This window comes from Littorina saxatilis, linkage group LG12, assembly GCF_037325665.1.
Source record: "Littorina saxatilis isolate snail1 linkage group LG12, US_GU_Lsax_2.0, whole genome shotgun sequence".
Taxonomy (NCBI): domain Eukaryota; kingdom Metazoa; phylum Mollusca; class Gastropoda; order Littorinimorpha; family Littorinidae; genus Littorina; species Littorina saxatilis.
In genome coordinates this window covers 64,394,471-64,421,970 of record NC_090256.1, presented here as the reverse complement: position 1 = coordinate 64,421,970, position 27,500 = coordinate 64,394,471, and the positions used below count along the sequence as shown (strand labels likewise).

At 42.0% G+C, this 27,500-nt stretch overlaps 1 protein-coding gene and 1 long non-coding RNA gene across 7 annotated transcripts in view; both read right to left on the bottom strand.

Moving 5' to 3' along the window:
- LOC138982536 (coiled-coil domain-containing protein CG32809-like) overlaps nucleotides 1-27,500 on the bottom strand; it is a 175,998-nt gene that overhangs the window by 19,563 nt on the left and 128,935 nt on the right. For 5 of the 6 annotated variants that reach the window (XM_070355845.1, XM_070355840.1, XM_070355843.1 and 2 more), the window contains 6 exons: nucleotides 16,847-17,042; nucleotides 15,776-15,974; nucleotides 14,909-15,074; nucleotides 8,295-8,838; nucleotides 7,506-7,659; nucleotides 1,213-1,379 (listed from right to left, as the gene is read on the bottom strand). In XM_070355845.1, the coding sequence (XP_070211946.1) occupies nucleotides 1,213-1,379; nucleotides 7,506-7,659; nucleotides 8,295-8,838; nucleotides 14,909-15,074; nucleotides 15,776-15,974; nucleotides 16,847-17,042 (1,426 nt within the window). The remainder of the gene's footprint in view (nucleotides 1-1,212; nucleotides 1,380-7,505; nucleotides 7,660-8,294; nucleotides 8,839-14,908; nucleotides 15,075-15,775; nucleotides 15,975-16,846; nucleotides 17,043-27,500) is intronic. The other variant, XM_070355844.1, reaches the window with a different exon arrangement.
- LOC138982547 (uncharacterized) lies at nucleotides 2,055-6,937 on the bottom strand. The gene is made up of 2 exons (XR_011460889.1): nucleotides 5,340-6,937; nucleotides 2,055-3,657 (listed from the first exon to the last, which is right to left on the bottom strand). It is a non-coding gene; the product is annotated as an uncharacterized lncRNA (long non-coding RNA).

The window sequence follows — 27,500 nt, the reverse complement described above, 5'->3', positions numbered from 1 at the left end:
CTCACTGGGCGGACACCTTACCACTAGGCCACCGTGTTGTGGTATGCTTCTGAGTAAAAATGTAATGAAAAGATTAGTTTTTAATCAAAATATCTCCATAAATACTTTGAAGTGTGAAATGTGGAAAGCTCTTCTTTTGTCAATGTTATCTTCATTTTCTTTTCTTTTCGGGAATGGTACTTCAGTGAAGTAATTTTCCAATAAAATGGCATGCATCCTAGTACATGCAGACATTGATGGAAACATGCTGTAATCTTAATGAGGAATGAACCATTAAAAAGTTTAAAATCTAGTTCTGGAAGTTTCTATAAGATGGGTAAAAGACAGGAATGAATAAAAACTTCACTGGAGCACAAAACGACATCAACATGACCTTATCCCTCCTCTCTACACAGATTGTAAAAAACGCTGAAGCTAGTACACATGAAAATCTAGCATATGCATCTACCAGACATGGCTACCATATTATTTGCAATTTTGAAACTGGCTTGTATTCTAGCATGCTAGCTTGTACCTATTAAATGCCAATAATTGTAATATATTGCTATTATACTGTCATCTGCACATGTACATATGCATAATGATAGTGGGAATATACCTGTAATGATCTTTAACACAAGAATTAGCAACCTTTTCAGTTCATTGCTTTCATGCTTGCCAAAGCAGACAACATACCACTTTCATTCTGTAAACTAAGTAATATTCATCCAATAACTATAAAACTGCATGACGGTTAATACTGAAAAGTAAACGTGAACTTTTAAGTTGAAGCAATTCAACATTTTCTCTTCAGTAAATTTTTTTTTTATCTCAAACCACCCTTTATGATTCATTTTAAACAATGATAACTACTCTCAAAACTGTATGCAGTCATCAGCATTATTAATAAAATACATAACTTTATAGTCAGTGCTCCATCACCTGTGAAACTAAACTATACCAACCCTATCTCAAGTGGAAGAAGATTTTGCTTCTCTTTTTCAAAGGGGGAGGGTGGGGGTGGTGGTAGACATGAATTTTGAGCTCCAAGCATAAGAACCTTGGTCTACATAGAGCTCTTGAACATTTTATATCACAAGTTTTGCAACCCCCCCCCCCCTCCCCACCATGTTTAACAAACACACACACCCATTCACTCCCCACCACCCCCTCCCCTCCCCTCCCCTCCCCTCCCCCCAAAACAAAGAAATATTGCGTGAAGCAGAAGCGTACTACTAGCGCTGGATCCAGGGTAGGTATCGGTGCCGTCAGAGTGGCCACTACTCGTACTTCGACTGCTACCCGGCCCTCGCCGCACCGGCTCCGAGGGCGGTGACTGCGCCTGGTGAACCCAGGCAGCTAACGAGGCGATCTGCTGCTCCATCCTCTCCATGCGGTGTCTGCAACACATTAATATGCGCATCGTTAAGACATAAGCTACGATTTTATTTCAACTACATGCGGTAGACTAGGAAAATTGCTTGGCTCGAGGACATTCAATACTGTACATAAAAAAAAAATACGAGTGCTGACCAAATTTCTCACACGCACGCACATACACTCTCCCTAAATCGTTCCCATAAAATTACAAACATAAACGAGAACTTACCCAGTAAGTCGAAGTTTGTGTAGAATTCCATGAGTGTAGTTTATAGAAACGGAGGGATATATGAGATGCGCATGCCGGAAGTCGCCATACTTTAACGCTCAGATCAATTAAGGAACGACCCTTAATTGATCTAATACATTTTGTGTAACCAAAACAATTAAATGTTTTTTCTTGAAAAGTAATTGTCTCCCTTAGCAGATCTATACTGCTGACACTATTTTGCATTATCTGCAAACCAGTTAATTGGGAAGGGCATAATAGCTGTACGGGAGGGCATATATCCCTCCGTTTCTATAAACTACACTCATGGAATTCTACACAAACTTCGACTTACTGGGTAAGTTCTCGTTTATGTTTGTAATTCCATATCATGTAGCTTACCGAAACTACAGGATATACGAGATTTCAAAGTTGGTTTCACAAAATAGCATTGATTGTTCACACATACAATTGTTAACACATCATATGAGTTGTCGCCCTGCGTGAGTTAATGTTTATTTTCTTTAAACATGTTCTTCAAGAGCTCACCGGCAACATAACAAATATGTCTGATTCAGACAAAATAATTTTTCAAACAAATGTGACAGAACATTTAATTTTTCAAGATACCACTTGATTAAATCACTAGAATACTTGGAAACAATTCAACCAAATAAAAAGTTTTGAAAAACATCTTGTTTTCCTTCTCTCAATGACTTACTAGATCTAGTCACAACCAAACATGATTAATATTGGCAACTGGTATATCCATACCATTACCAAACATGATCTATGCATAGCATTTCACTTGCATTTCAAACCACAAACATCCAAAGGTTATCTACCATCGTTTGGATTTCAGCTTCACTGAGTTAACACAACCAATGAGTTCAGTTTTTCTTGTAAGCGAAATAATTCAAAAGAGAATTCTTTTCTCCTCGCCTAGTTTGCTGCTCATTTTCTACAGGTCGCTTATAAAATTTGAAGAAAGTTTTCGCATTTGACCATCCAGCCGACTTTAAAATGTCATCAATAGAAAAACCACTATTCAACATAGCAGATGCTGACGCTCCCCTGAAACTGTGTGACGTGAATTTACAAATATCAGCGTCAGCGAGGACATCTTTCAACCACCTTGAAACAGTGTCTTTACTTGCAGGCCCAAACGGCCGTACGTAACAAAGCAACAGTTGGTCATTGTTTTTCCTCAACTCTGTTGTACGCTTGATATATTCAAGTAAACAGTTTACAACACACAATTTTAGATCTGTGTATTTGTGTAATTCGAGGGCTTGTTGGTGATGTCCAGGTCTTGTATGCTTTAACTTGTCAACCACCTGAATAGTGCATCCTGTCTCATGAAACTGAAGACAGCTAAGCTTAACAAAATGAATGGTTTGGACCCTCTGCGCAGTTGTTATCAAAAGCAGAGCACAAAGTTTCTTTGTCAACTCTTTCAAAGACAATTTTGAATTGTGTTCTTTCCTTTTGAAATGTTCTAATAACACTGACACATCCCATGTTGCCTTGTATCTTGGTAAAGGTGTTCTCATTTCAAATACACCCTTCATGAACCTTGTCACCTTTGGGTGCGTACCTATCGACCTTTCTTGGTCATAATGCATGACAGTAGAAATTGCACTACGTGCAGTATTGATGGCACTGTAGCCAAGCCCCTCTTCAAAAAGTTCAGTGAGGAAAGTCAGTACCAATCCTACAGTTGGATGAAAGGGATTACTGTTTCTTGTAGAACAAAACAATTGCCAGCGCGCAAGATATGATGCATATTGTCTTTTCGTTGACTCTCTCCACGATGCACACACAATGTCACATGTTCTGCCATGAAATCCTTGTGCTTGGACGGCTTGCCTGATAATTGAACTGCGAGTAGTTGCAGTTTGTGATGAAGAGGATGGGCTGCCTCTGAGTGCGGCAGTTGCAGAGTTGTCTTTCCCTGAGGTAAGCGAACAGGCTGCTGTATCAGAAGATTCAGCATTTGGGGAAACCACACTGCTGTTGGCCAGTGGGGAATGATGAACATACCCTCGGCTTGGTCTGCTTCCAGTTTGCAGAGAGTTTTCTGGATCAAACTGAAAGGGGGAAATGCATAAACATTATCCCACACGCTCCAGTTTACAGTAAAAGCATCCACAGCAATGGAGTCTGGATCTGGGCCCCAAGAAATAAATGGTTTGATTTGGCAATTTAGCCTAGATGCAAACAAATCAATATGAGGCTGTGAAAACTTCAAAAACAGCTTTTCAAAGATTTTTGGGTTTAACATCCATTCTGTTCTGTCATTGAATTGTCTTGATTTTCTATCAGCCTCAATGTTCAGTTTTCCAGGAATATAGGTTATTGTCAACTCTATATCTCTGTTTCTGCACCAGATCCAAATCTGCTTTGCTATTTCATTACACTCTCTTGAGCGAGAACCACCCATATTCTTGACATAGGTTACAGCACACACATTGTCACACATGAGTTTTATATGTCTACCAGTGACGTCTTTTTCAAAGCACCGCAGTCCATATTTAATGGCTAACAGTTCAAGTGCATTTATGTGCATGTCTTTTTCTTGCTCATTCCACCTTCCCCCAGTTGATTTTGTATCACAAACTGCTCCCCATCCACCAGATGTAGAAGCGTCAGTTTTCATTTCCAGGGAAGGCGGTTTCACTTTGAGTGGGTAATAGCTTGTGGTCACATTGGCAATCCACCATTCAAGATCTCTCTTTGCTTTCTTTGTCATACTCATAATGGCATCAAAATTGCCAGCATTCACTTTCAAAGCTTTGGTCTTCAACCTCTCAAGCTGTCTATAGTGGAGTGGTCCCCATTTTACCCCTGGAAAAGCTGCCACAAGCTTTCCAATCACCTGTGCCAGTTCTCGTACAGAAAAAACTTTCTTCTGCATTAAACCAAGACAAGCTGATTTGATCTTGTTTATCTTATCCTCTGACAATGTAACAGTCATTTTCTTTGAGTCGAGGATGAAACCAAGATACTTCAGTTTTTGAGTTGGAACAAGGACTGATTTTCCATCATGAATTGTAAACCCCAGCTTCTGAAAAAGGTTGACAGTTGACAGAATGTTCTTTTTGCACTCTTCAATTGACTGGCCTTGCAGGTAACAATCATCAATAAAGGAGGCAGAGAGAAAACCTTGTGCTCTCAAAAAAGCATACACAGGCTTCAGAAGTTTAGTGAAGTATCTTGGACAGTTCGCCAATCCATTCGGAAAACATGTGTAAACATACAACTGACCTCTCCACTGAAACTTCAGAAATTTTTTGAAATCTGAATGAACTGGTACTGAGTAATAGGCGTGACGAAGATCAACAGATGCCATATAACATCCTTCTTTCATCATACTTGTAGCAGAAGACAAATTTTCCATTTTAAAATGTTCATACTCCACAGACTCGTTGAATTCTTTTAGATTCAATATCATTCTGTATGAACCGTCAGGTTTTTGGACCAAGAAAATAGGAGAGATAATCTCTCCTTCTTCATGTTCTGACTTAACAATCACTTTCATGACAGAAAGTTTCCGTATTTCTTGATCAACTTTATTCCACAAGTTTCCCTGTACCTGATTTTTAGGTATCACAGAACTAGGTAATGTGGCCGAGTTAGAAATAGGAATTTTTACTCCTTGTATCATTTGAATAATAAAGGGGTCAGAGGTCAGTTGTTGCCATTCTTTCACAAAATATTTCAGTCTGCCTGCTTCGAAACACGGTGCACAATTATTGTGTTTTTCACCCACCTCTGGTGTTATGCTTGGAAAGCCTGTGTTGTGGTCCTCTGTGGCCACCTGGTCCGGTATCTCTGACCTCGGCCACGTCCCGCTCTCGGTGTCCATTGGCGCTGGCCCTGCGTCCCACGACGCCTGTCCACCCATCCCCCGTTTTTTGGGGAATCAAACTTGGGGAAAAACTTTCTACCTTTCGTAGACAGTGCAAAATTAGCTCCCAGTTTAGCAGTCGAGTCGATTGCCGTGAGGACAGATTTGAGATCATCACCAAACAGGTGTTCTGTAATGGGAATGTCGTCTGACGTCAATTTGCGATACTTTTTGTTTACAGTCGGCGAGTTCAAAATCTTTGATCTGCGTTCCATTGACATTTCATGGACAGTTTTGAGGTTTAGACTTACTGCATCTGAGATATCTCTCACGAGATCTTTCATGTGTTGCATTTCGCTTTTTACACACTTATCTGCTGTGTTAGCCAGTGCATAAGTTGCTTTCAGCAGACACTTTTGCGTACGCTGAAGTTTTAGATCTGCAGATTTTGTGCTGTGATCTAACACGCTCCAGATTTCTGGATTGACCCTAGGAACTATGAGAGTCTCACAATTTTGTGGTCTTTTGTGTTTATCAAACTTCGTGTTCATTCTTTCATCGTCCATTTTTCCTTTTCCCATTGTTCCAAGCACTTTCGCTAGTTTTTCTAAGATGGGAGGCCCAACATCAGTGTCAGGTTCAAACTCTTGTTCAATATCGTCAAGCACGGTTGTGTCAACCTGCTTCGTTGTGTGAGACTGAGAGGAGATTAACATTTCTAAATCATCTTCCACAAGACTAGACGTCTCGTCTTTGGAAAAAGAACGCTGATCGGTTCTTTTAGTTTTGGCTGTTTTTTGCCCGCGTGCGAGAGTCGCGCAATCTGAACTCTCAGAGTCAGAGTCCGATGCGGAGCTGAGTCTTTTTCTTTTCTTGTCCTGTTTATCAAGTCTTTTTAGAATTCTAGCATTCTGATCTTTCATGAAATTCCAATCATCGATTGGTATTGTGACAGCCTCGAATTTCGATTTAGAGCATTCCCCTGTCTCCTCGCGTAGTAATATTTCTTCATCAGCGGAGTCCGCCATGCTATCTGCACGACACCAAGTCGGTCGTGTCACGGTTTTCGCTGAGAAAACAATATGCAACGCAAAAAATATTACGATGCACCGTCTTTACAGGGTCTGTAATTCAACGATTGAATTTGACAAAGTCAAATCGTTAAAAGAAAAGCGCGGATTTGACGGATAACGAGACTTACTTGTGAGCATTCAAAAAACGCGTCTTGACGGCCCGACCGAAACATACGTGATATGGCGACTTCCGGCATGCGCATCTCGTATATCCTGTAGTTTCGGTAAGCTACATGATATGGAATTATTTGATCACCAACAGCACTAACAAAAATGGACAAAAGACCTGTGACCTGTTGCTGAACAGAGTGTCAAATGCTTCTTCAAATACGTCAAATACGAGTGTGAAAAAATGTTTCACGCCCTCACGGCAGAGCCATTACAGGGCATGAATTTTACTTCGATTAAACACAGAACCTCTTTCTTTGAGACATCTGACCCAGATCGCACTACGTGGCACCTTCTACCCTCAAAGGCGACATGCTGCTAACTTACATCTCATGCGGATTGGTACTCTGTGGTCTTGGTGGTAAGACATCTGACCCAGATGGCACTACGTGGCACCTTCTACCCTCAAAGGCGACATGCTGCTAACTTACATCTCATGCGGATTGGTACTCTGTGGTCTTGGTGGTAAGACATCTGACCCAGATGGCACTACGTGGCACCTTCTACCCTCAAAGGCGACATGCTGCTAACTTACATCTCATGCGGATTGGTACTCTGTGGTCTTGGTGGTAAGACATATGACCCAGATGGCACTACGTGGCACCTTCTACCCTCAAAGGCGACATGCTGCTAACTTACATCTCATGCGGATTGGTACTCTGTGGTCTTGGTGGTAAGACATCTGACCCAGATGGCACTACGTGGCACCTTCTACCCTCAAAGGCGACATGCTGCTAACTTACATCTCATGCGGATTGGTACTCTGTGGTCTTGGTGGTAAGACATCTGAAACAGATCGCACTACGTGGCACCTTCTACCCTCAAAGGCTACTTGCTGCTAACTTACATCTCATGCGGATTGGTACTCTGTGGTCTTGGTGGTAGAACATCTCTCTCTGGTGCGGGTCTGTATGACTGTGTCCGCTGAGGGAAACTGTCGTAAATGGGGTTGGACATCGCTGCGAAAGCAAGAGAGTGTCTGTTTGGTGGGCCGGCTCGTCCTGAAAATTCAAGAAATTTGACCATGAAATACATGTGTATCCTCTTGACAAATAATACTGATAAATGTTAGCGGAATGTTGGTAAGAATAACAAACTCAGTAAGCCTTGAATTGCATAAAGGGGATATCATCTTGGCCAATTTAAACATTTCAGTTACAATTAAGTCAAATTTATTTCATTTTTGTATCATGATACTGCTTGGAGATGAGCGTAACATCTGACAACCTCGAACTGGAAGAGAATGTAGGTCTTTCTAAATTTCCTCCTTCCCCTAGCTAAAGAGCAAGTAAGACCAACTAATGTATCATCCATGTTTATACTGTGCCATGTGAACATTCAATCTGGTTTAGCTTCATGTTTATCCTCTTGTTTAGAGTATAACAGCTAACGGTAACACAGCCTCAATCCATACAAAAGTAGACATCAGAAGTAACTAACCCATGGCAAAGAAATCATTCAGTTTTTGCGCACACACTGCCACACCAAAAGGAAAGAAAAAACGTAGCGAGAAATCGGGAATAAAGGAAAGTTTATCAAAAAGACAACACAAGAAAAAAGAAAAAAGAAAAAATAATCAAGTGAATAAATAAATAAATAGATTAATAAAGAAAAAAGGCAAGACAGCTCAACTCACTCATATCAGGGGGAGGAGGGCCTGTCGCTCTCTGTGGACCTTGAGGGAGAGAGGCCCGCGTGCTGTGCGACACGTAAGACTGAGGGTTGTGGTACCCTCCACTCCCGTACACGCTCTCGTAGATACCCTGTCCTCCTGGCGTGGGCGAAATCCCCCTCCCTGGGTGGGGAGGGGGGTCCAGGTGACCAGAAGGCGGGTGGGGGTGAGAGCGACTGGCGGCCAGGGCCTCGTAGTGTCCCCCGTTCATGGATTCGCGAAAACCGTTAGCCACCATGCGAGGGTTCTCGGGGATGGGGATCAGATGAGGAGGACCCCTCTCCGGAGTAGGGAGGCGGTCTGGGGAGTGCGAGTAGCGACTCCTGGGAGCGCCAGTGGACAGCGACCGAGGGCGCTCTGCTGGCTCGGGCGTCTGTGAGCGAGAGCGTGATCGGCGGTGCTGTGCGTGGAGGTACTCCTGCTCCATCTCCCACTGGGCTCTCTCCTTGTGCATCAGCTCCTGGTACATCTGGGATGACGACGCTGGTAAGCTCTGGGCCTTGGACATCTGCAGCACATAAATAATAGTAAAAATAATCATAATCATCATCATCATCAATATCGTTGTCATCATTGTCATCATCATTGTCCTCATCATCATCATCATTGTGATCATCATTGTCATCATCATCATCAACCAAATCTGCTAGTACAGTGGACATCCCCTCAAACATCCCTTCACAGGAGTAGAGGCAATCAAACCAATGCGAAAAGTTCACTCGATTAAGCAAAAGAAACTCCCTCTACAACCTGCCCAACAGCAGCCCAACTTCATCCCTCTGACCTCATTTCTACTGTCACTCTTCAATTTCATTTTTAAAGGGAAGCAATCAATAGAGACAAAAAGTAAAATCCAATGAAAAGTGGGCTTAGAAAACAAAGGTTGGATGTCTCAGCAGTTCTGCTCTTCAAAAAGAAAGTATAGAATGAAACCGAAAAATCAATAGTTCATCATTCTAAAAGGAAAACAGCGAGCGACGCAACCTAATACCTTTTCTCATCATTTTGCGATGCCCTCTTTCATTTTGCTTCAGTTTGCTCGATGTTTTTACATTAACTTTCATTTTAGAAAAACATAATACAAAAACATCACAATCCATTAACACCACACCCCCCCCCCCCCCCTTTCTCTCTCTCACACTCACACATGCACACACGCTCACGCACACACACACTGTATACTTATGTGCTAGCTACTGGCCTGCAGCTTTAGAAGGATTCTTCACAGCACAAAATCAAAAACCATTTTTGTAGTCAAAAAACACCCATTTTAACTACAAATGATAAGAAATACATTGCTCAAAATATGCTTCAATCTAAGTCTTCTTCTTCTTCTTCTTCGTTCATGGGCTTAGACTCCCACGTTCACTGATGTTTTTAGAACGAGTGGATTTTTACGTGTATTACTGTTTTTACCCGCCATTCAGGCAGCCATACGCCGATTTCGGGGGAGGCATTCTGGGTATTTTCGTGTTTCTATAACCCACCGAACTCTGACATGGATTACAGGATCTTTTCCGTGCGCACTTGGTCTTGTGCTTGCGTGTACACACAAAGAGGGTTAAGTCACTAGCAGGTCTGCACATAAGTTGACCTGAGAGATCGGAAAAATCTCCACTCCTAACCCACCAGGCGGCAGCGACCACGTTCCGGGATTCGAACTTACGACTTTCCGATTAGGAGGCCGACGTCTTACCACCACGCCACTGCGCCCGTCAATCTAAGTCAATTACAGAAATAACACTTCACTCAAAAACCTGTGTCACAGATAGCTGTCACTGACAATTTCACTCACAGGTTTAACTGAAGAGCACATCCAGTGAAAACATGAACATTCCCCGTCGGAACAACCATTCATAATTGTAGAACCACCAAAAGAATTGCCAGGCTCAACACAGCACAAATTTTTCACTCTGCACACAACCACGCTGTAGTTTTAAAGAGAAGAGGATGGTGTTGAATGTAACATTCAGTGCTCCCGAGATCCAACCCCTTGAGGAACGTCAAAGAATCTTTCCGCTTGTTTTTTTTCAGCAGAGCAACCAGTTTCTTTACTGCTTCTGTCGCCAGCCGAAACGACACACATAAACAAAATATTTCCAGGCTGTGATTTTACAAGAAACTGGCTAGTACACTCAGGCTTTGCATGAAAGTGCCAACCAGAGATGGCTGAACAGTGATCAAAATACTTTTTGCATTCTGCATGCATTCTCCTTGTCCAACTCCTGTTAATGGTTTTCTTCCACATTTATAGCCAGTGTGTAAGAACACTATACAGTAAATCGGTTTCAAAACAATTCTCCCCAGCCTACATTAAAGCTCAACTGTCCCTCAGTAACACGACACTGTAGCTGGATACGGGAACGTCAGGAATAAACAACCTCCGCTCAGCTTTACGCCTGCACAATTCAAGTGTCTTCCCTCAGCAATTCCACCATTTCTCCACAAATAGAAAAGTTGGCTAGTCAACTCTAATGGAGAGAAATTGCCTGCCCACACGCCGTTCAAGTTGTTAACAGAGAAAGATGAATATATGAAAAATGTCAAAGTGAAAAGGAAAATGTCAAGAGACCTAACGTTTGAGCCGACATTGTGCACCAAATCTTCAATAATTTGCCTTCTGAACAAAAAGGGGTTATTTGCTGTCGGATGTCGCAGTTTTCGCTAACCTCCCTCAGAGGTTTATACAGAACAGAAGCTGGTAAAAAGAGAAAAAAAGGTGGTGATAAAGAAATTCTTTTCTCATAGCTGGCCTTATTATCTTTTATATGATGAAGAGATTTTTGGAGGGGACATGGCTTTACCTTTCCATGGTGATACAATTGCTTATTTCAAACTATATATTCAAAGAAATATAAACATACACTGCCTTTTAAGGATGTAAATTGTGATGGTTGTCCACTATACAAAGCAAAATACAGTAAAGTCTACTTGTAATTACCAGCTGAGACGGTAACAGTGATGTTTTAGCAATACTGAACAGATTTGCATTCATAATAGCCATTGACAAACTGGCAAGTAGCAATTTTCAGTCCAAAATCGGCACCAGTCATATAAATCCATCAAACATCTAATGCCAACAAAACTCCCCGAGACTCTGTAATCTCCATTCAGACTAAGAAAGTGTTCACAGAACTAAAAGAAAATCCTCCAGCAAGCTGCCAAACATTCCTCATCAAGTCCGAATTGACCCAAGGGTGCAGAAAATGGAAACACGAGCTTGGAGCCGTCCTGAATCAATCCCAAACAAAGAGAAATAGATCAACATGGGAATGTTTTCCCAACAGGTCCAGTGTTGCTCCTAGACTAGGTCTAAACACACACAAGGCTGCGACTCACAGTTCTTCCACGCTGCAGAACAAACAAGCAAACAAGCAGGGGCCATTTTCAGGTGAGTGTTACTCTAGTCCTCCATCAGACCTGTTTACCCCCATAGGTGTTTTGGAGTAATGCTCAGCCCCAAAAATAGTAATCCTGGCACAAAAATAGTAATCATCCAGCATCCGTCGCCAATTACAACGCACATGACAACTGTGTCTGCGAAACGCAATCATGCACATATATCCATCATTCACAAACAAAACACATCAGTCAAATTTTGTAGTCATCATAATTTCAAAGAAGATCACATCAAAAGCACATGCATCACTGATTCGTTTTCTTTTGCTCGTAGTAGGCCTTTTTCAGTGTGTCAAGCGCTTCTCTACTGTACTTGCGCTTGCCGAATGAGTGAGGGCGAGACTTCACCACTAGAAGGCTCTCCAGCATTTCATCAAACAGACATGATCTCTGGTCAGTCCTGTGCTTTTGTACCCCATTTTTTGCCATTGAAAAAAAACAATGCCAAACATGTGAATTAATAAAAAATAAAAATAAAATTTATTTTTTATTTTTTTAACTTTTTATTTTTATTTATGAAAATCGTAGTCTTGACACGGATAGCGGATTGGCGTATTTTTTGCAGAAAATCGTAATAAATTACGCCAAAATTGTAAGGGTAAACAGGTCTGCTCCATCCACCTCTCACTGTTGTACGATGCCTTGCTCCATTTTCCTTTGTGGTACACCCCTTTAAAGACTGACAGAATTCTGAGGAAAATCTGGTCTTAAAACAACTGGGGAGTCTAAAAACTGAAGTGGATTTCAATATGCTATGATTGTATGTATAGAAAATTTGAGGAGGGAGGGTCTTCAAAGAAGGAGGGGGGTGAGGGGGGGGGGGGTCTATTGCATTGGAAAACATTCCGTAGACTTGTTCTAGTGCTCTTAGCTGACACCCTCTTACTAGGGATAGTGTTTTCATATCTTGTTTTTTTACGGATGATAACTGTCAATTTCAAACTAGAACTGGTATTAATCAAATGAAGTTGACCACACACACACACACGCACACACATAGACACACAAACAGAAGCTGTGCTGTTAAAGGCACAGCAAGTAGGAGGCCTCCCCGTAAACAATCACAGATACTGTTAGGCTTTTACACACAGTACAAACACCCTTTCATTTAAACACTCACCGCTTGAGAACATCCTAGGTGCCCTCCATAAAGAGCGAGCAATTTTCAAAGATTTTATTTTTGCATGGTTTATCTTACCCCTGAGCCATCGTGAACCCGTGTGATCCAGTTTCCCTTTTTCACAATGTTGTCGTCAGTTTGTAATTCGCTGTGAGCTTATCTGCAATAGCACGTTATTATGTACCTCTGACTATGCACGAAACAAACGGCTGTGGTTCACAAGAACTCTAGCGATGGCTTTTGACTGTTCAGAGGAACTGGCGATAGACATAAACCGTCGTCTGCTACGAGAACCACGATCTTGCGTGACCCTGCTTCCCGGCTTTTCTTTTTTCAAACTTTCAAAACTTCGAATTGTACTGATCTTGTCTTGATGAAAAAAAAAATCTTTTATGATTTAAGAATGTTTGTGTAACAAGCTGTCAATTTATTATTTAGATTTTAAAAGTTAGGTCCAGCACCAAAACGCACCACGGTCCGATTGTGTGAGGAGACAATCCGCAAAATTAATTCTTTGAAAATTGCTCGCTCTTTACGTTGTTCCTAGGATGTTCCCGTTCGGTGAACGTTCAAATGGAAGGGTGTTTGTACTGTGTGTAGAAGCCTGACAGTATCTGTGATGGTTTATGGGAGGCTTACTGTGCCTTTAACCCAAAGTGCATAGAAAAATTGTAATCGCAAATTGCCTTTTTATTTCCTTTTACCAATAAAAAGCAAGGTTGTTTCCATCAACTAATTAGGCAGGAATGAATTATTGAAACGGAGACACAACAGGTGCAAACAACTCAACATTAATGCACTAACGACAACGAATTTCACGCTGACAGGTATACAGCCAGCACTTTGATAAATTAGACACAAAACTGCACCTTCAACCTAAAATTTCACCCCCGAAAGAAAAAACAAGTCGTGTAAGGCGAAATTACTACATTTAGTCAAGCTGTGGAACTCACAGAATGAAACTGAACGCACTGCATTTTTTTTTTACAATGACCGTAGTCCGCCGCTTGTGCAAAACGGAGTGAAACTGACGAGCCTGTTTAGCGCGGTAGTGGTTTCGCTGTGCTGCATAGCACGCTTTTCTGTGCCTCTCTTCGTTTTAACTTTCTGAGCGTGTTTTTAATCCAAACATATCATATCTATATGTTTTTGGAATCAGGAACCGACAAGGAATAAGATGAAATTGTTTTTAAATCGATTTCAGAAGATTAATTTTTGATGATAATTTTTATATTTTTAATTTTCAGAGCTTGTTTTTAATCCAAATATAACATATGTATATGTTTTTGGAATCAGAAAATGACGAAGAATAAGATGAAATTGTTTTTGGATCGTTTAATAAAAAAATAATTTTAATTACAAGTTTCCGATTTTTAATGACCAAACTCACTCATTAGTTTTTAAGCCACCAAGCTGAAATGCAATACCAAACCCCGGCCTTCGTCGAAGATTGCTTTGCCAAAATTTCAATCAATTTAATTGAAAAATGAGGGTGTGACAGTGCCGCCTCAACTTTTACAAAAAGCCGGATATGACGTCCTCAAAAGTATTTATCAAAAAAAAGAAAAAAACGATATCATTCCCAGGAACTCTCATGTCAAATTTCATAAAAATCGGTCCTGTAGTTTGGTCTGAATCGCTCTACACACACACACGCACAGACAGACAGACACACACACACACACACCACGACCCTCGTCTCGATTCCCCCTCTATGTTAAAACATTTAGTCAAAACTTGACTAAATGTAAAAAGAAGAAAAAAAATGATTTAAAAAACAATTGCACTTGATAGGGTTGGGCATCATCAGAAGGATTGCAAACACTCTAGGAGAAAAGGGGACTTTTCCTTTAATTTGAGTTGTCTAAAAGTGAAGGCGAGAGCTTTGAATGGTTGCAGTTCCAAACATCACAGTCTTTCAGCCGTCAAAATAGTTCATAAACAAAATCTGCAGCAAACATCTATGAAGTTATTTCATTGTTCAAATTTGTTCTTAACAAAATCTGAACCAAACCAAAATTAACTAAGTTTGTTCAATTGTTTGCATTTTATTACTCACATCATCACGATAGCCTTCTCCGATATATCCTTGGCGTGAGGATGGTCGAGAGGAGGCCGAGTTCGGTTGGACAGCTCGGCCCCTGATTTCAGGGTAGCTTTTGACTCTCTGTGGTTCCTCGCTGTCACATTCGTGGATCTTCAGCACACTATGATCCTGAATATCCCTGTGGTAAGAAACACGGTGAACAATGGGGTAATGAAAAATATGAACAAGAAGCACTGAGAAAAGATCCAAAGATGTCTTGGGTACTGTTAACAATAACAGGAAAGTAAACAGGTATGCAAAATACTTAGTTCACTGTACAATACACACTAAATAAAGTAAACAGGCTGAAGGTAATTTAAATGAATACATCTGGTAGGACAAGAAACTACACTGAATCACAGACACATTAGGACTTCTCCAACACAGAAAGAGAATGACACAGTCATAGATCTGCAAAAGCAAAAAACATTTCAGCACAGACAAGTTACGGAACTGACAAACAAACAAACAAAAGTGAGAAAGAGAGAGAGATGGAATCAATGAATGCTGTTAGGAGCAAGACTTAAGTTGTAAGGAAACAAACAAAAGTGAGAAAGAGAGAGAGAGATGGAATCAATGAATGCTGTTAGGAGCAAGACTTAAGTTGTAAGGAAACAAAAACAAAAGTGAGAAAGAGAGATGGAATCAATGAATGCTGTTAGGAGCAAGACTTAAGTTGTAAGGAAACAAACAAAAGTGATAGAGAGAGAGATGGAATCAATGAATGCTGTTAGGAGCAAGACTTAAGTTGTAAGGAAACAAACAAAAGTGAGACAAAGCGAGAGGGAGAGAGAGAATGAAAAAGGCCGCATGACTCAAGCTGTAAGCTAGCTGACTTACCGAAGGTCTTCTAACTGGAAAAAGATGCTGGTTGTTGCCTCAAGCAGGTAGATTTTACGCTTTGGAGAATCCAGAAACTCCATGGACAGCTTTTCTGGGAAAGCTCGAACAAACAGCGCCCGCACGGTGTCCAAAGTTGTGATTTCGTTGGGCAGCAGGGCTTTCTTTGTTTCATCTCGGTAGACCAGGAACACCAGACCTGCATAGAAACCTTCACAATGGACAACCGTCAATCTCCAAGGGCATAGCATTAATAGGGCTATGAAAATAATAAATCTTCGTCCTCTCATAAACTCTGTTAAAACAAAAGTAGGTTAATAAACAGTATTGTTTGTAGAGAATACCTATAGTATGTTTATATGTTCACATTTTTAAATTATCTCACACATCATTGGCAGAACAAAAGGACTCAGTGGCAACAGAGAACACTGGTAAACCCAAGCATACATTTAAAATCAGTGATGACTTGAACTCCTAGATTCATATGTTATTAACAAAAATTCCAGACTGTCATTCTAGATTGTCATGCTAACGTAAACTACACTTTTTAGGGAAAAAAGCATGTAAGAATTGCAAAACTAAAAAGATCAGTTTGTCCCCATGGAAGCACATCTCTCCGTCATCACTCCCTGTCTCAATCATCACTCCCTCGACAACACCTCCATCCATAAGGGCAGGGAAATAGCTCAGTCGGTAGTGGCGCTGGCTTCAAAACAGTTGTCACTATCGCCGTGGGTTCGATCCCCACGTTTTACAAGGGGTCTATTTCCCAGGGTCAACTTTGTGTAGACTCTCTTCGGTGTCCAAACACCCCTGTGTGCATGAATGTGCACGATAAAGAACCCATTAGTTCACAGCGAAAGTCTCAGGATTTGGAAACATAAATACATGCATGCAGAAAAAATAAAAAAATAAATGGGTAGTGCCGTATACTGTATGGCAGCTCGCTTTCCCCAAAGAGAAAGCAGCCCGAATTTCCATGAGGGTAACCTCACAGTCACAGGACTATATAAATCTGATGCTTATGATTATGCTTATCTAAAATTCCTCCAAACACCAAGCACTACTCACCAATGGGTCTCTCCAACGATGACGAAGCGCTGCGTACAATTGGAAGGCTGGCTCGAGCGTATCCTCCACGTGCGAAAGTGGGGGGCTCGATGTCGGACATGGTACCGGGGTCATCGTAATCCAATGAACGGTTGAGGTGGGGGTTATAGGTCACAGCAGTCGTCCGTCTGCGCTGTGGTTCTCTTGGCCGAGGATTCTGGAACAGAACACAAATAAAAATCCCAGATAAGAGTTTTAGTTTAATTGAAAAAAATGGACGTCTTTTGGAGAAAAGTGGTTTTTGTTTTCATCTGTGCATGTGTGTGTGGTTGGGGAGAGGTTGTGTTTGTGCAAGCCCCTTTTCACCTGCTTCTTTCAAACAAGATTCAGTAAGCAGAAATTCAACAGTGTAAGAAAAACTCATCTTTTTCTGACTCGGCTCCACTTTCAGCAGGGGGGCACATAAGGACAATAATTTCATTCACGCACTCTGTAAATCCCCATAACATCAAGACAGTTTCCTATAAGTATAAACAATAATTAATGCAAGAGTCATTGTGACATGGCATTTGCTGGGCCATCTGCTAAACAGCCCTTCTGTCTTCAAACATCACTGTTCATATTATGAGACAGACAAGCGCAGTCCGTGTAATGGTGGAAATCTGAAAGTCTTTTGTATTAATTGTTTTATATCCTATAGTTTCGCAAACAGTTGTGCTTCAAAAATCTTGGAAATGAACACGTCGTTTGCAGTGCACAACACTCTTGCAAGAGGTGTTCATGCTCAGAGGTATTATCTGAAATGTTTTCCAAATAACCAACTCGAACAACTTCAATATATTATAACACTGTGTATGCTTAAGACACTTCTAACTTTTATTAGCGTTCATGCATAACCTAAACAGAGTGTCTGTACCTTGCAAGGAAAGAGGTAAGATTACCCCTTTTCACAAGCTTAAAAAAAGAAAGCAAAAAAACTAGCAAAGTTGGGAGCTGGATATGTTTACCCCCCCTAGCCTGCCTGTATGCATGCAACTCCCATGAGTCATCTTTTTCACTGCAAATTTAATGCTTTCAGAGTGTTAACATAGAGACTAGTTTAAAAGGGCTTGACATGCTGAGATCAAGGGAAAGGGGATTCAAAGAGAGGGGGGGGGGGGGGGGAGGGGAGGAGTTGGGGCAAAGGGAAAAAAAGAAAAAAGGGATGTGGTAGGGTAAGACTGAAGAGACATAAAATAGAAAAAGAGTTAAATGTGATTGAGATGTCACACATGCATGTATTCATGTGTTTACTGAGGCTTATGAATCTGTTCCCAAAGGCTGAAAAAAGCGGCATCACACAGAGTCGTGTAAAATGCATGTCAAATAAAATAGTATAGCTGGGCTCTTTCAAAACTACACTTAGATTTAAGTTAATTGACAGTGGTACCTGCTATTTTAGGCAATTCCAATGAGGGGACACTCACAATAAGGGATGCCTTCTGTTATTACTTTTCTACTATCTTGACCAATCTACCTGTCATGAAAGGCTTAAACTGCAATGTAGCGATTCGTGTGTTTTCCTCTCATGGCGGGTGCCAGTATAAACTATAATATCATAAATATCTAGCCCTGAAAGTCATACAAATGGTTTACTCGCCTTTGGCTAGTGGTTCGGAAAATTTACTAGGCAGAGAGCAAACTTTACTAGCCAAACCAACAATTTGTTTCAGCAATTTTACTCGCATTTGGCGAGTAGATGAACATTTCTACTCACTAGATACATGTTTCTACTCGCCATGGTGAGTAAAATACTCGCCACTTTCAGGTATGATATCTCTCGATATACACATGGGTGCAACCTGGAAAATTCCAAAAACCGGCAAAAGTTGGGGTCCAGCTTTTTTAGTATTTAAAATGCCAAAAAAAACCTCTCCTGGAACAAAAACATCGGCAGCCGATGAAACCAAAAACCGGCTGCCGGCGTGTAGCCGGCAGAGTTGCACCCATGTATACACCAGTGCACCAAAACTTTGTCACTAAAATCCTGAAGCAAAAAGAGTACAAGTAAGCCTCCATGAAAATGGATACATACTATGTTTAAATAAATAAATGGAGCACCTGTTGATTCAATCAAACTGATCATATTATATTACTAAAGTAAGCAGGTGATGTCAGACTGACAGGCTTCACTTCATGAAACAGAATGAACTTTTTCCTGCAAGGTTAAACAGCCTGTGCTATTGAGGTCTAACGAATGACATCTCACAACGTGCATGGTCGTCCTTGGCGGTCAAGAAAGCCGCCGCGATCATTGCGCAGACGACACTTCTAGACCGCCAATATGTTTTGTGCGCATCACCTGCTCCACATAAATCGGCCGGAAACGAAGCAATTGGGAAACCTGGATAGATCTAACCTCTTGGAACTGGCCGGGAGTGGGTCAAATAAGGTGAGTTTAAGTCTAACCTGGACACAATGACCGCTTTCCACAGGCCAACGGCCTTGCACCTGGCTCAAACTAACTGGTTGCCACTCTCACAAGTTGTTGTTATTAAACAAGGAGCATTTTCTTTCTCATGGGCTTTGCTATTGCTAAGTACATTTTTCTCACTTACACATATCTCAGATTCTCTCTCTCTCTCTCTCTCTCTCTCTCTCTCTCTCTCTCTCTCTCTCTCTCTCTCTCTCTCTCTCTCTCTCTCTCTCTCTCTCCTTAAACCTCTATCCTTGAAAAATAAAGTTCCATCATCATCATCATCATCTCTCTCTCTCTCTCTCTCTCTCTCTCTCTCTCTCTCTCTCTCTCTCTCTCTCTCTCTCTCTCTCTCTGCGGCACTTAACAGTTACACACATACACTCTTCTTCTTCTTCTTTACGTTTATGAGAAAATCCCTTTACAGGGCAACGATCATCATACACATACACTGACACACACGTACGCCCGCACGCACACGCCACCCTAATTAACCTTAACTTTCAGGTAACGCCGCAAAACGAAAGTTGGCCGCATGTGCATGTCACACCGTGATTCTGAGCCAGAGTCAATGACTACCTGTTGAGCATCTTGGACTTCGTTTACTAAATATCAGCTACACTCGTCGTTGTTAAATGTATCCACAGTCCTTCCCTTTCCTTGAAATATGTATTCCGTCTTCACAATGTTCTGCCGCACACACTGCACACACACACACACACCGTCACACACTGACACACTAAAAGGAAAAAAAATTAAGAGTCCCGACCTCTGCTTCATCTTGAAGACTGACCGATGCAGACGACATGTCACTGTCAGCTTCCGGTAAAACACGCACTTCGTCTGAGGATTCACTTTTCTTCTCACTGTCATTTCCATCAACGTCCAACTTTTCGTCCTTTCCACCTGTGCCTTTCGGGTCGAAATCTTTGGCTGGCGCGGACAAAGGACCCTTGAAAAGCGAAATATCCAGAGACCTCCGTCTCCGACCACTTTTCGACGAAATCGAACGTTCGCCTTCGGAAGAACTCGAGTTTTTCCGCCTCAGAAACTTAAACATTGTGAAGACTGGACGTTTCAAGGACACAAACTGTTCGGGAATCTTGAAGATGCAGCGCACGAGTTCGGCGGACCGCTCGAAAGACACCAGCCTGTCACCTTAGGGCATCGTTTCTCTCCAAGTGTTCAACCCCTCAGTTAGCCACTGCGAACAAGCCAACACACACACACTCCATGCAGTGCACTGACACAGGCGAAACTAACTTCCGGCACAACTATTTAAAACGACTTACTTCACCGAAAACAAAACATGAAACAGATAAAAGATAAATAAATAAAACAAAAGAAACCGACTACCAAAAAAAAAGCGAAAAGCATAAAAAGAAGAAACGAGGAAAACAACTGAGAATGCAATGAAAATCTGTAAACACATCCACAGTCCGTTTACCCCTCTTATGGCTCCACGACTGATAAGAAATACAAGTCGCGTAAGGCGAAAATACAACATTTAGTCCAGCTCAGTCGAACTCACAGAATGAAACTGAACGCACTGCATTTTTTCCGCAACTTGAGACCGTACACTCGTAGCATCGTCTGTCCACCGATCGTGGCAAAGGCAGTGAAATTAACAATCCAGAAAAGCGCGGTAGCGTTTGCGCTGAGGAGGATAGCACGCTTTTCTTTATCTCTATTCTTTTTAACTCTCTGAACGTGTTTTAATCCAAACATATCATATCTATATGTTTTTGGAATCAGGAACGGACAAGGAATAAGATGAGATTGTTTTTAAATCGATTTCGGAAATTTAATTTTAATCATAATTTTTATATTTTTAATTTTCAGAGCTTGATTTTAATCCGAATATAACATATTTATATGTTTTTGGAATCAGAAAATGATGAAGAATACGATAAACGTAATTTTGGATCGTTTTATAAAAAAAATAATTTTAATTACAATTTTTAGATTTTTAATGACCAAAGTCATTAATTAATTTTTAAGCCTCCAAGCTGAAATGCAATACCAAAGTCCGGCCTTCCTCGAAGATTGCTTGGCTAAAATTTCAATCAATTTGATTGAAAAATGAGGGTGTGACAGTGCCGCCTCAACTTTTACAAAATGCCGGATATGACGTCATCAAAGACATTTATCCAAAAAATGGAAAAAAAGGCTCGAGATTCCATACTCAGGATCTCTCATGTCAAGTTTCATGAAGATCGGTCCAGTAGTTTTCTCTGAATCGCTCTACACACACACACACACACCACGACCCTCGTCTCAATTCCCCCCTCTATGTTAAAACATTTAGTCATAACTTGACAAAATGTAAAAAGGCAACGAGGCTGCCGCGGTGGTGCAGTTGAAATCTGCACAACTTGAAATTCTAAAGATACATATCTTCGACTCACAATGAGCTTATTCATGTATTTCTCCGGCCGAATATAATGGGGGATTCAACTGTTCTGACTGACAAAAACCTATTATGCTACCCAAGCAGTAAACGGCCGCACACACTGCATAATCGGCGAGTATTCACTGAGTCAGCAGCGAAGACAGGAAGAGGATAAACTTGCCACGGTGAAAGGTTAAACAAGGACAGGTTGGATTTCAAGTTTCTTACATAATTGACACCTGTCTCTGCCGAAATAGTAGGCTATAGTTGACGAGAAACAGTGTGCCGAGAGTTTCAATGCGTTCTAATCTTCGCCAGCACTGAGAAGCCGTGTACCAAGACCAGGCAATATATTAGTTTTAATATCATTGACTGATCAGCCACGGGGCAGAATAAGTATTTTAACTGAGATTTGTTCCTTGAACCGCTTAGAACTTAGAAGGCCCCTGAGTATTCTTCATTGTCTAGTCAAGTTTCGCAAAATAACAATATCTAAATTCGGCTGCATCGTGTACACACCACTTTCGTTTCGTCAATTCATTTTCAGCATGATCAACACTGACCAATGTCCTCCGAACACTGCAAGCCGGCTGACTGAGACAAGCCACAGTGAAGAGCGAAAGAGGGTGGTGGGGGTGGGGAGACAGCACCGCCGGCCTCTCAGCAAATCTGATGGCCAAGCGAGCAGTCCATTCATCTTTCACCGCCCCGAATAACAATCATCAGAGACATTGAGAGTATGTCTCCGCAATCATGGGATGGACACCTCACACGACAAAACACGTTATACGTTCGCCCAGCGTGGAAAGAGATTAACATTAGCTCATACCGCTATTTTCTCTATTCATCCACAAAATGAAATGACAAAAATAAGACACACCTGCTCTGTTCCGGATGTTACAAAGAAACAGAGTGACACAAACATAAGTTAGACGAACTGTTCCGTCACGCAGGGGCGGACGAGGGGGGGGGGGGGCACACCCCCCCCCCCCCCCCGAAAAAAAAGAAGAAAAAAAAAAGATTTTTCTATGCTGATTCTATGACCATTTCTAAGTTCAAATGGCACCAGATGGCACCATTTTGCTTCTTTGGGCAAAAAAAATTTCCGGGGGGCATGCCCCCGGACCCCCCTAACAAATTCGGGCGCTTCGCGCGCGCCCATCACATTCACTTTCGATTCAAAGTGCCCCCCCCCCCCCCCCCTTACAAAGCAACTCATCCGCCCCTGGTCACAGATGCTAATAGGACCAAGGTGGCATGCAAGTCAGAACAACTGTTATGGCCCAGAGTGTTAAAAGGACCAGAGGAATTGATAATGATGTGCTATTAACATGATAACCGTTTCGTAAATGTCCACTTATCCACCATTTCATGCGAAAGAACTAGAATTTGGCTTTAATTGCCACCTACATTTTACCATCGTTGAACAAGGTAAAGTGCCACCTACATTTTACCATCGTTGAACAATGTACCACACAGGCACACACACACACACACACACAATCAATTAACAAATCTGAACTAAAACTTGACGGAAGGACAGCTCGTTTCCTGAAGTTTTTACTACATCAGTCGTGTTGCCCTCTTACGGTGACATACAGAAGTTCAGTTACATTGTATGCTGATTCGCTGCCAAGCCGAGTCAGCGACAGACGATGAAATGCACAGCATTTGCAGGTGTTTATACACAATGTATTGAAAGGGGAGTGGACGGTAACTCAACGATGCATGTATCCATATCAGTGCACCGATTTCAACCAGAGGCACACATTATCATCATGGATTTGTAGTCGCCAAGAAACGGACGGACGCACTGACACTGATGTCGCGGAATCCACACTGTTATAACTAACAACAGAGAAAGTTAGCTGTCCTGAAACCAACACCACACAATTCAGTCTCAAAAACAGCCCGAGCCACACAAACCTCAAAACAATCAAACAGAAATCTCAAGACAATGCAGCACAAATCCCAAAACAATGCCTGCACCACGCCGGTCAATGGCAATCTTCAAATGTAGAAATTCAGTCGACCCGGGCGCCGTGACTTACTGATAGTCAGTAAAGGAACAAGCTACTATCTATCTAGACGTGGAGAAACGGACTTCATTCGTTATCAGCCACGGAACAAGGTAAAGGCGCCCTATCACTCACTCCCGACTTAGATAAAACACAACCTTGTGCGCGAACCGTCACAACTTGTCTGCGGACACAACTTTTTGACACCACTGTGCGCACTGACACACAGACAGCGGCGACGGCGCGTCCAAAACACACGCGACCTACGAGCCTCCTTGAAAAAAGAAGGGGGTTCCAAAACTCCAGTCATAATTCCTATTTACCTACAGGTCTACAGCCTGTTTCAGATCGTTGCGCTCTGCTGACGCTTACAAGCACGAGGGAGAATCGTACAGCTCAAAAGCCCGACGAGAAAAAGGGAGCTTCTTCAAAAGAAGAGGTGTAGGCCTCCCCTTTCCACCCCCGTCTGCATGAAAATGGTTTGTGGTTGAATGCATTCGGTATATGAGGCCGTTCGAACTGCTTCAATAACTCCTTTCACCTGTACACTTAGGCCTGACTGCAATTTATTAGCGAGGCGGTATTGTCTGCTATACATGACTGCACAATAGCAACACTTATGCAGAAAGAAGACTTAAAGAGAAGATGCTGAAAATAGAGGGGGTGGGGGGGGGTGGGGGGGTGGGGGGGGGGCGTACACATACCAGTGCAAGTTGATTCAGTGAGAAGTGCGAATTTGCCACCTCTCTCTCTCTCTCTCTCTCTCTCTCTCTCTCTCTCTCTGAAAGCGATTTGTCCATAATGCTTTCGTGCAACCCGGAAAAAGAGCTGGATTGACACAGATCAACTTGATTTGCAATTATTACCCTGCATCATCCAACAATAGTTCCCTCCTCTGCCCCGCCGACCCCACCCAAACTAAACTAAAATTAGCCGTGCTATATGCAGATAAACACGCTCCGAGACTCCTCAAAACAGTTGAGGGGGAATAAAACACGTAAAAGCCGCATGCTCCTCCCAAAATCAAAAACACACGTAACGTCAAATCTGAAAGTATAAACACAGCCTGCATGCAGTGAACTCCATGGACGTTTTCGTTTTAAATTGTGTATATTTTTGTCCCAGCAACTTCTTCAAGTTCAACGCTCTCCTGGCGTAAAAGGGCAACATTAACAGGCAACAAGGAACTTAGTCGATAAATATCGACAGGGGGCGGACAAATGGTTTACATGTGAAATGTGTGTATATGGGTGTGGTTCTGAAACAAACAAACCATGTGAACCCCCCCATCCCACCGCTCGCGGGCTGAACGACTGACGTCACATGTCGCTTCGGTCTTTTCCTGAGAAGAACACCGCGTGTACATAATACACAATTCGATCGCGTAGCACTGCCAATGCACATTTTCGCAACGAAAACCGTGCTACTGTTTCTTGTGTGTTAAATCTGAAAGCAATATAAGTGAACGAACAATTGAAAACTGATATCACGTTACTAAACTCCCAAAAGTAATAAATTACTTCTGACTGCGGTACACAATACGGCAGTCACCTCTGCGAATGCTGTCGAAGAATCTAACCGAAAGTAAACATTCTGGGAATCTACGCGCATCGGCCTTGACGCAAGTTCAATACTTAGCCAATGAGCGCGCCGCGGCGAAGTTGGCCGCTGTAAGTCTCGCAGCGCTGGCTGGCTGAGCGAGTTGCGTGTCCATCCTTTTTTGGTCCAAGCCGCACCGAAGACCGGATTAGTAGGTGCTTGATTTTGGTATTTTGATTTTACATAACATTAAACCTTTCTTGGGGTTCATGGTCATGGCAACAGCCATAATAATATTATATCATGTATAATATTACATTTCAGCATATTTGAATTACATGTCATCATACCAAACTGTCATACATTTTTATTCCTACATCATTCTGATTGATCACAACCAAACCTACTATCAGTGGACACATCCAAATGTAAGCGCCTATTCTTGACAACTTTTAATCGATCTAAAAATAGCAACTTGCTGGGCCCTCTGCCGCCAACAGACACTGTTTGGCCTGTAGGTAAAATGTACAATGTATTTTCTGATTTGTGCACAAAAGCTTTATTTCTTTTTTCTTTTTTTTAACATAACAATGTTTAATGTCACTGTATGTTTAAAAGACCATGGTCATATTTGTAAAAAAAATGTTAAATTAGAAAATAAATAACATTTTGGTTCATGATTTTTCCTACACCTGTGCTAAAAATAAGAAATAAAAATGTCGGGTATATAAGTCTCTCAAATACAACTAGGTATGAATGGCTCGGTTTGAGTTTGTTGCAGTTGACCCTGCACAATGCGACATAACCTGTTTTTGTTGAACAATTTTGACGTCACCCCTCCCATAGGGTGACGTATTTCACAACTTCCTGTGTTACACAAACTCTGTGATGACCAATTTTGACGTCACCCCTCCCATAGGGTGACGTATTTCACAACTTTCTACAGATGAACAATGTTGCCTTCACCCCTCCCATAGGGTGACGGATGTCACAACTTCCTGTGTACACAAACTGATGACGTATTTCACAACAAAATGGCGCTGCCCATGGTCAACCTCTAAACTATCCGTATAGAATGGGGGCGTCCTCGCCCCATAATAACAGAGGTTTTACGCGAAAGCCACAAGTATGGGTTGTGTCACATGACAAGATCAAAACTGGAAGTAGTTGTCCCGTCGTGTTATAGGTCCCAAGTATCGTGTCTCGAAAGGGGTGATCAGGGGTGGAGAAGGGGAGGGGCAAGCGTCTGGATTTAGGCCGCCAGTTCGAGTAATTTCTCTTGCGGTGCTTAACTAATAAAAACGGTAGCAACACTTTTTTTCCCCCCGCAGTTTCAAAAGCCAAGATTAACACACCGTCAGCATTTTGGGTGTTGGTTGGTTGGCCTTCATGCAACGGTGGATATAATATAATAGTCCAAATCCCAAACGCGGTCTCAGTAAAATGTGATGCAAACATCCCCCCCCCTCCCCCCCCCCCCCCCCCCCTCTCTCATCCTTCACAGTTCATATTCGTTGCTCTGATGACCGGGCGGTGCACAGAGAGAGAGAGAGAGAGAGAGAGAGAGAGAGAGAGAGAGAGAGAGACACTGAGACTGAGACTGAGAGACAAAGACAGAGAGACAAAGACAGAGAGAGACAGTGAAAGAGAGGCAGAGACAGGCAGAGAGAGAGAGAGAGAGAGAGACACAGATTATCGGGCAAGTAATGAAACAGACACACAATATAATTATAGCCTTTCTGATAAATGGGTATATGAGCATTATGACAGAGCCACGCGAACAAGTTTAACCAAACGCTGACACCAGCAAAACACGGCCACGGGCCACGGGCCATCCTCGGAGCCAAATGGCCAATCCTTTTCTGTCAGGCCGCTTCCTGTCCGCAATGTCCTCTTCCCTTTGTCACACTGCCAGACACAATTATCGCATGACAGCGAATTTCCTCTCTTCTTGATGAATATGCGAGCGAATCCTAAACTGAAGCGTATGAATATGAGGCCGTACGAATAATCCTTTTCGGGCTTGTTACAGAATAAAACTCACTTTTCATTTGCTATCTAAGAAGAGTTGTGCATGTCCGATGAGCATGCGGAAGATTGATAGTTTCCAAGTCAGGAAAAATATTTGCTGAGGTAAAAAAAATTAAAAAAATAAATAAAAAATGGACGAATTTCTCTTAGCACAAGCGCACAAGGATACGTACGCGTGTGCATGAAATGACTACAGTGTACCATCCACTGAGATTGAATAGACTCAACTGAGAGAGAGAG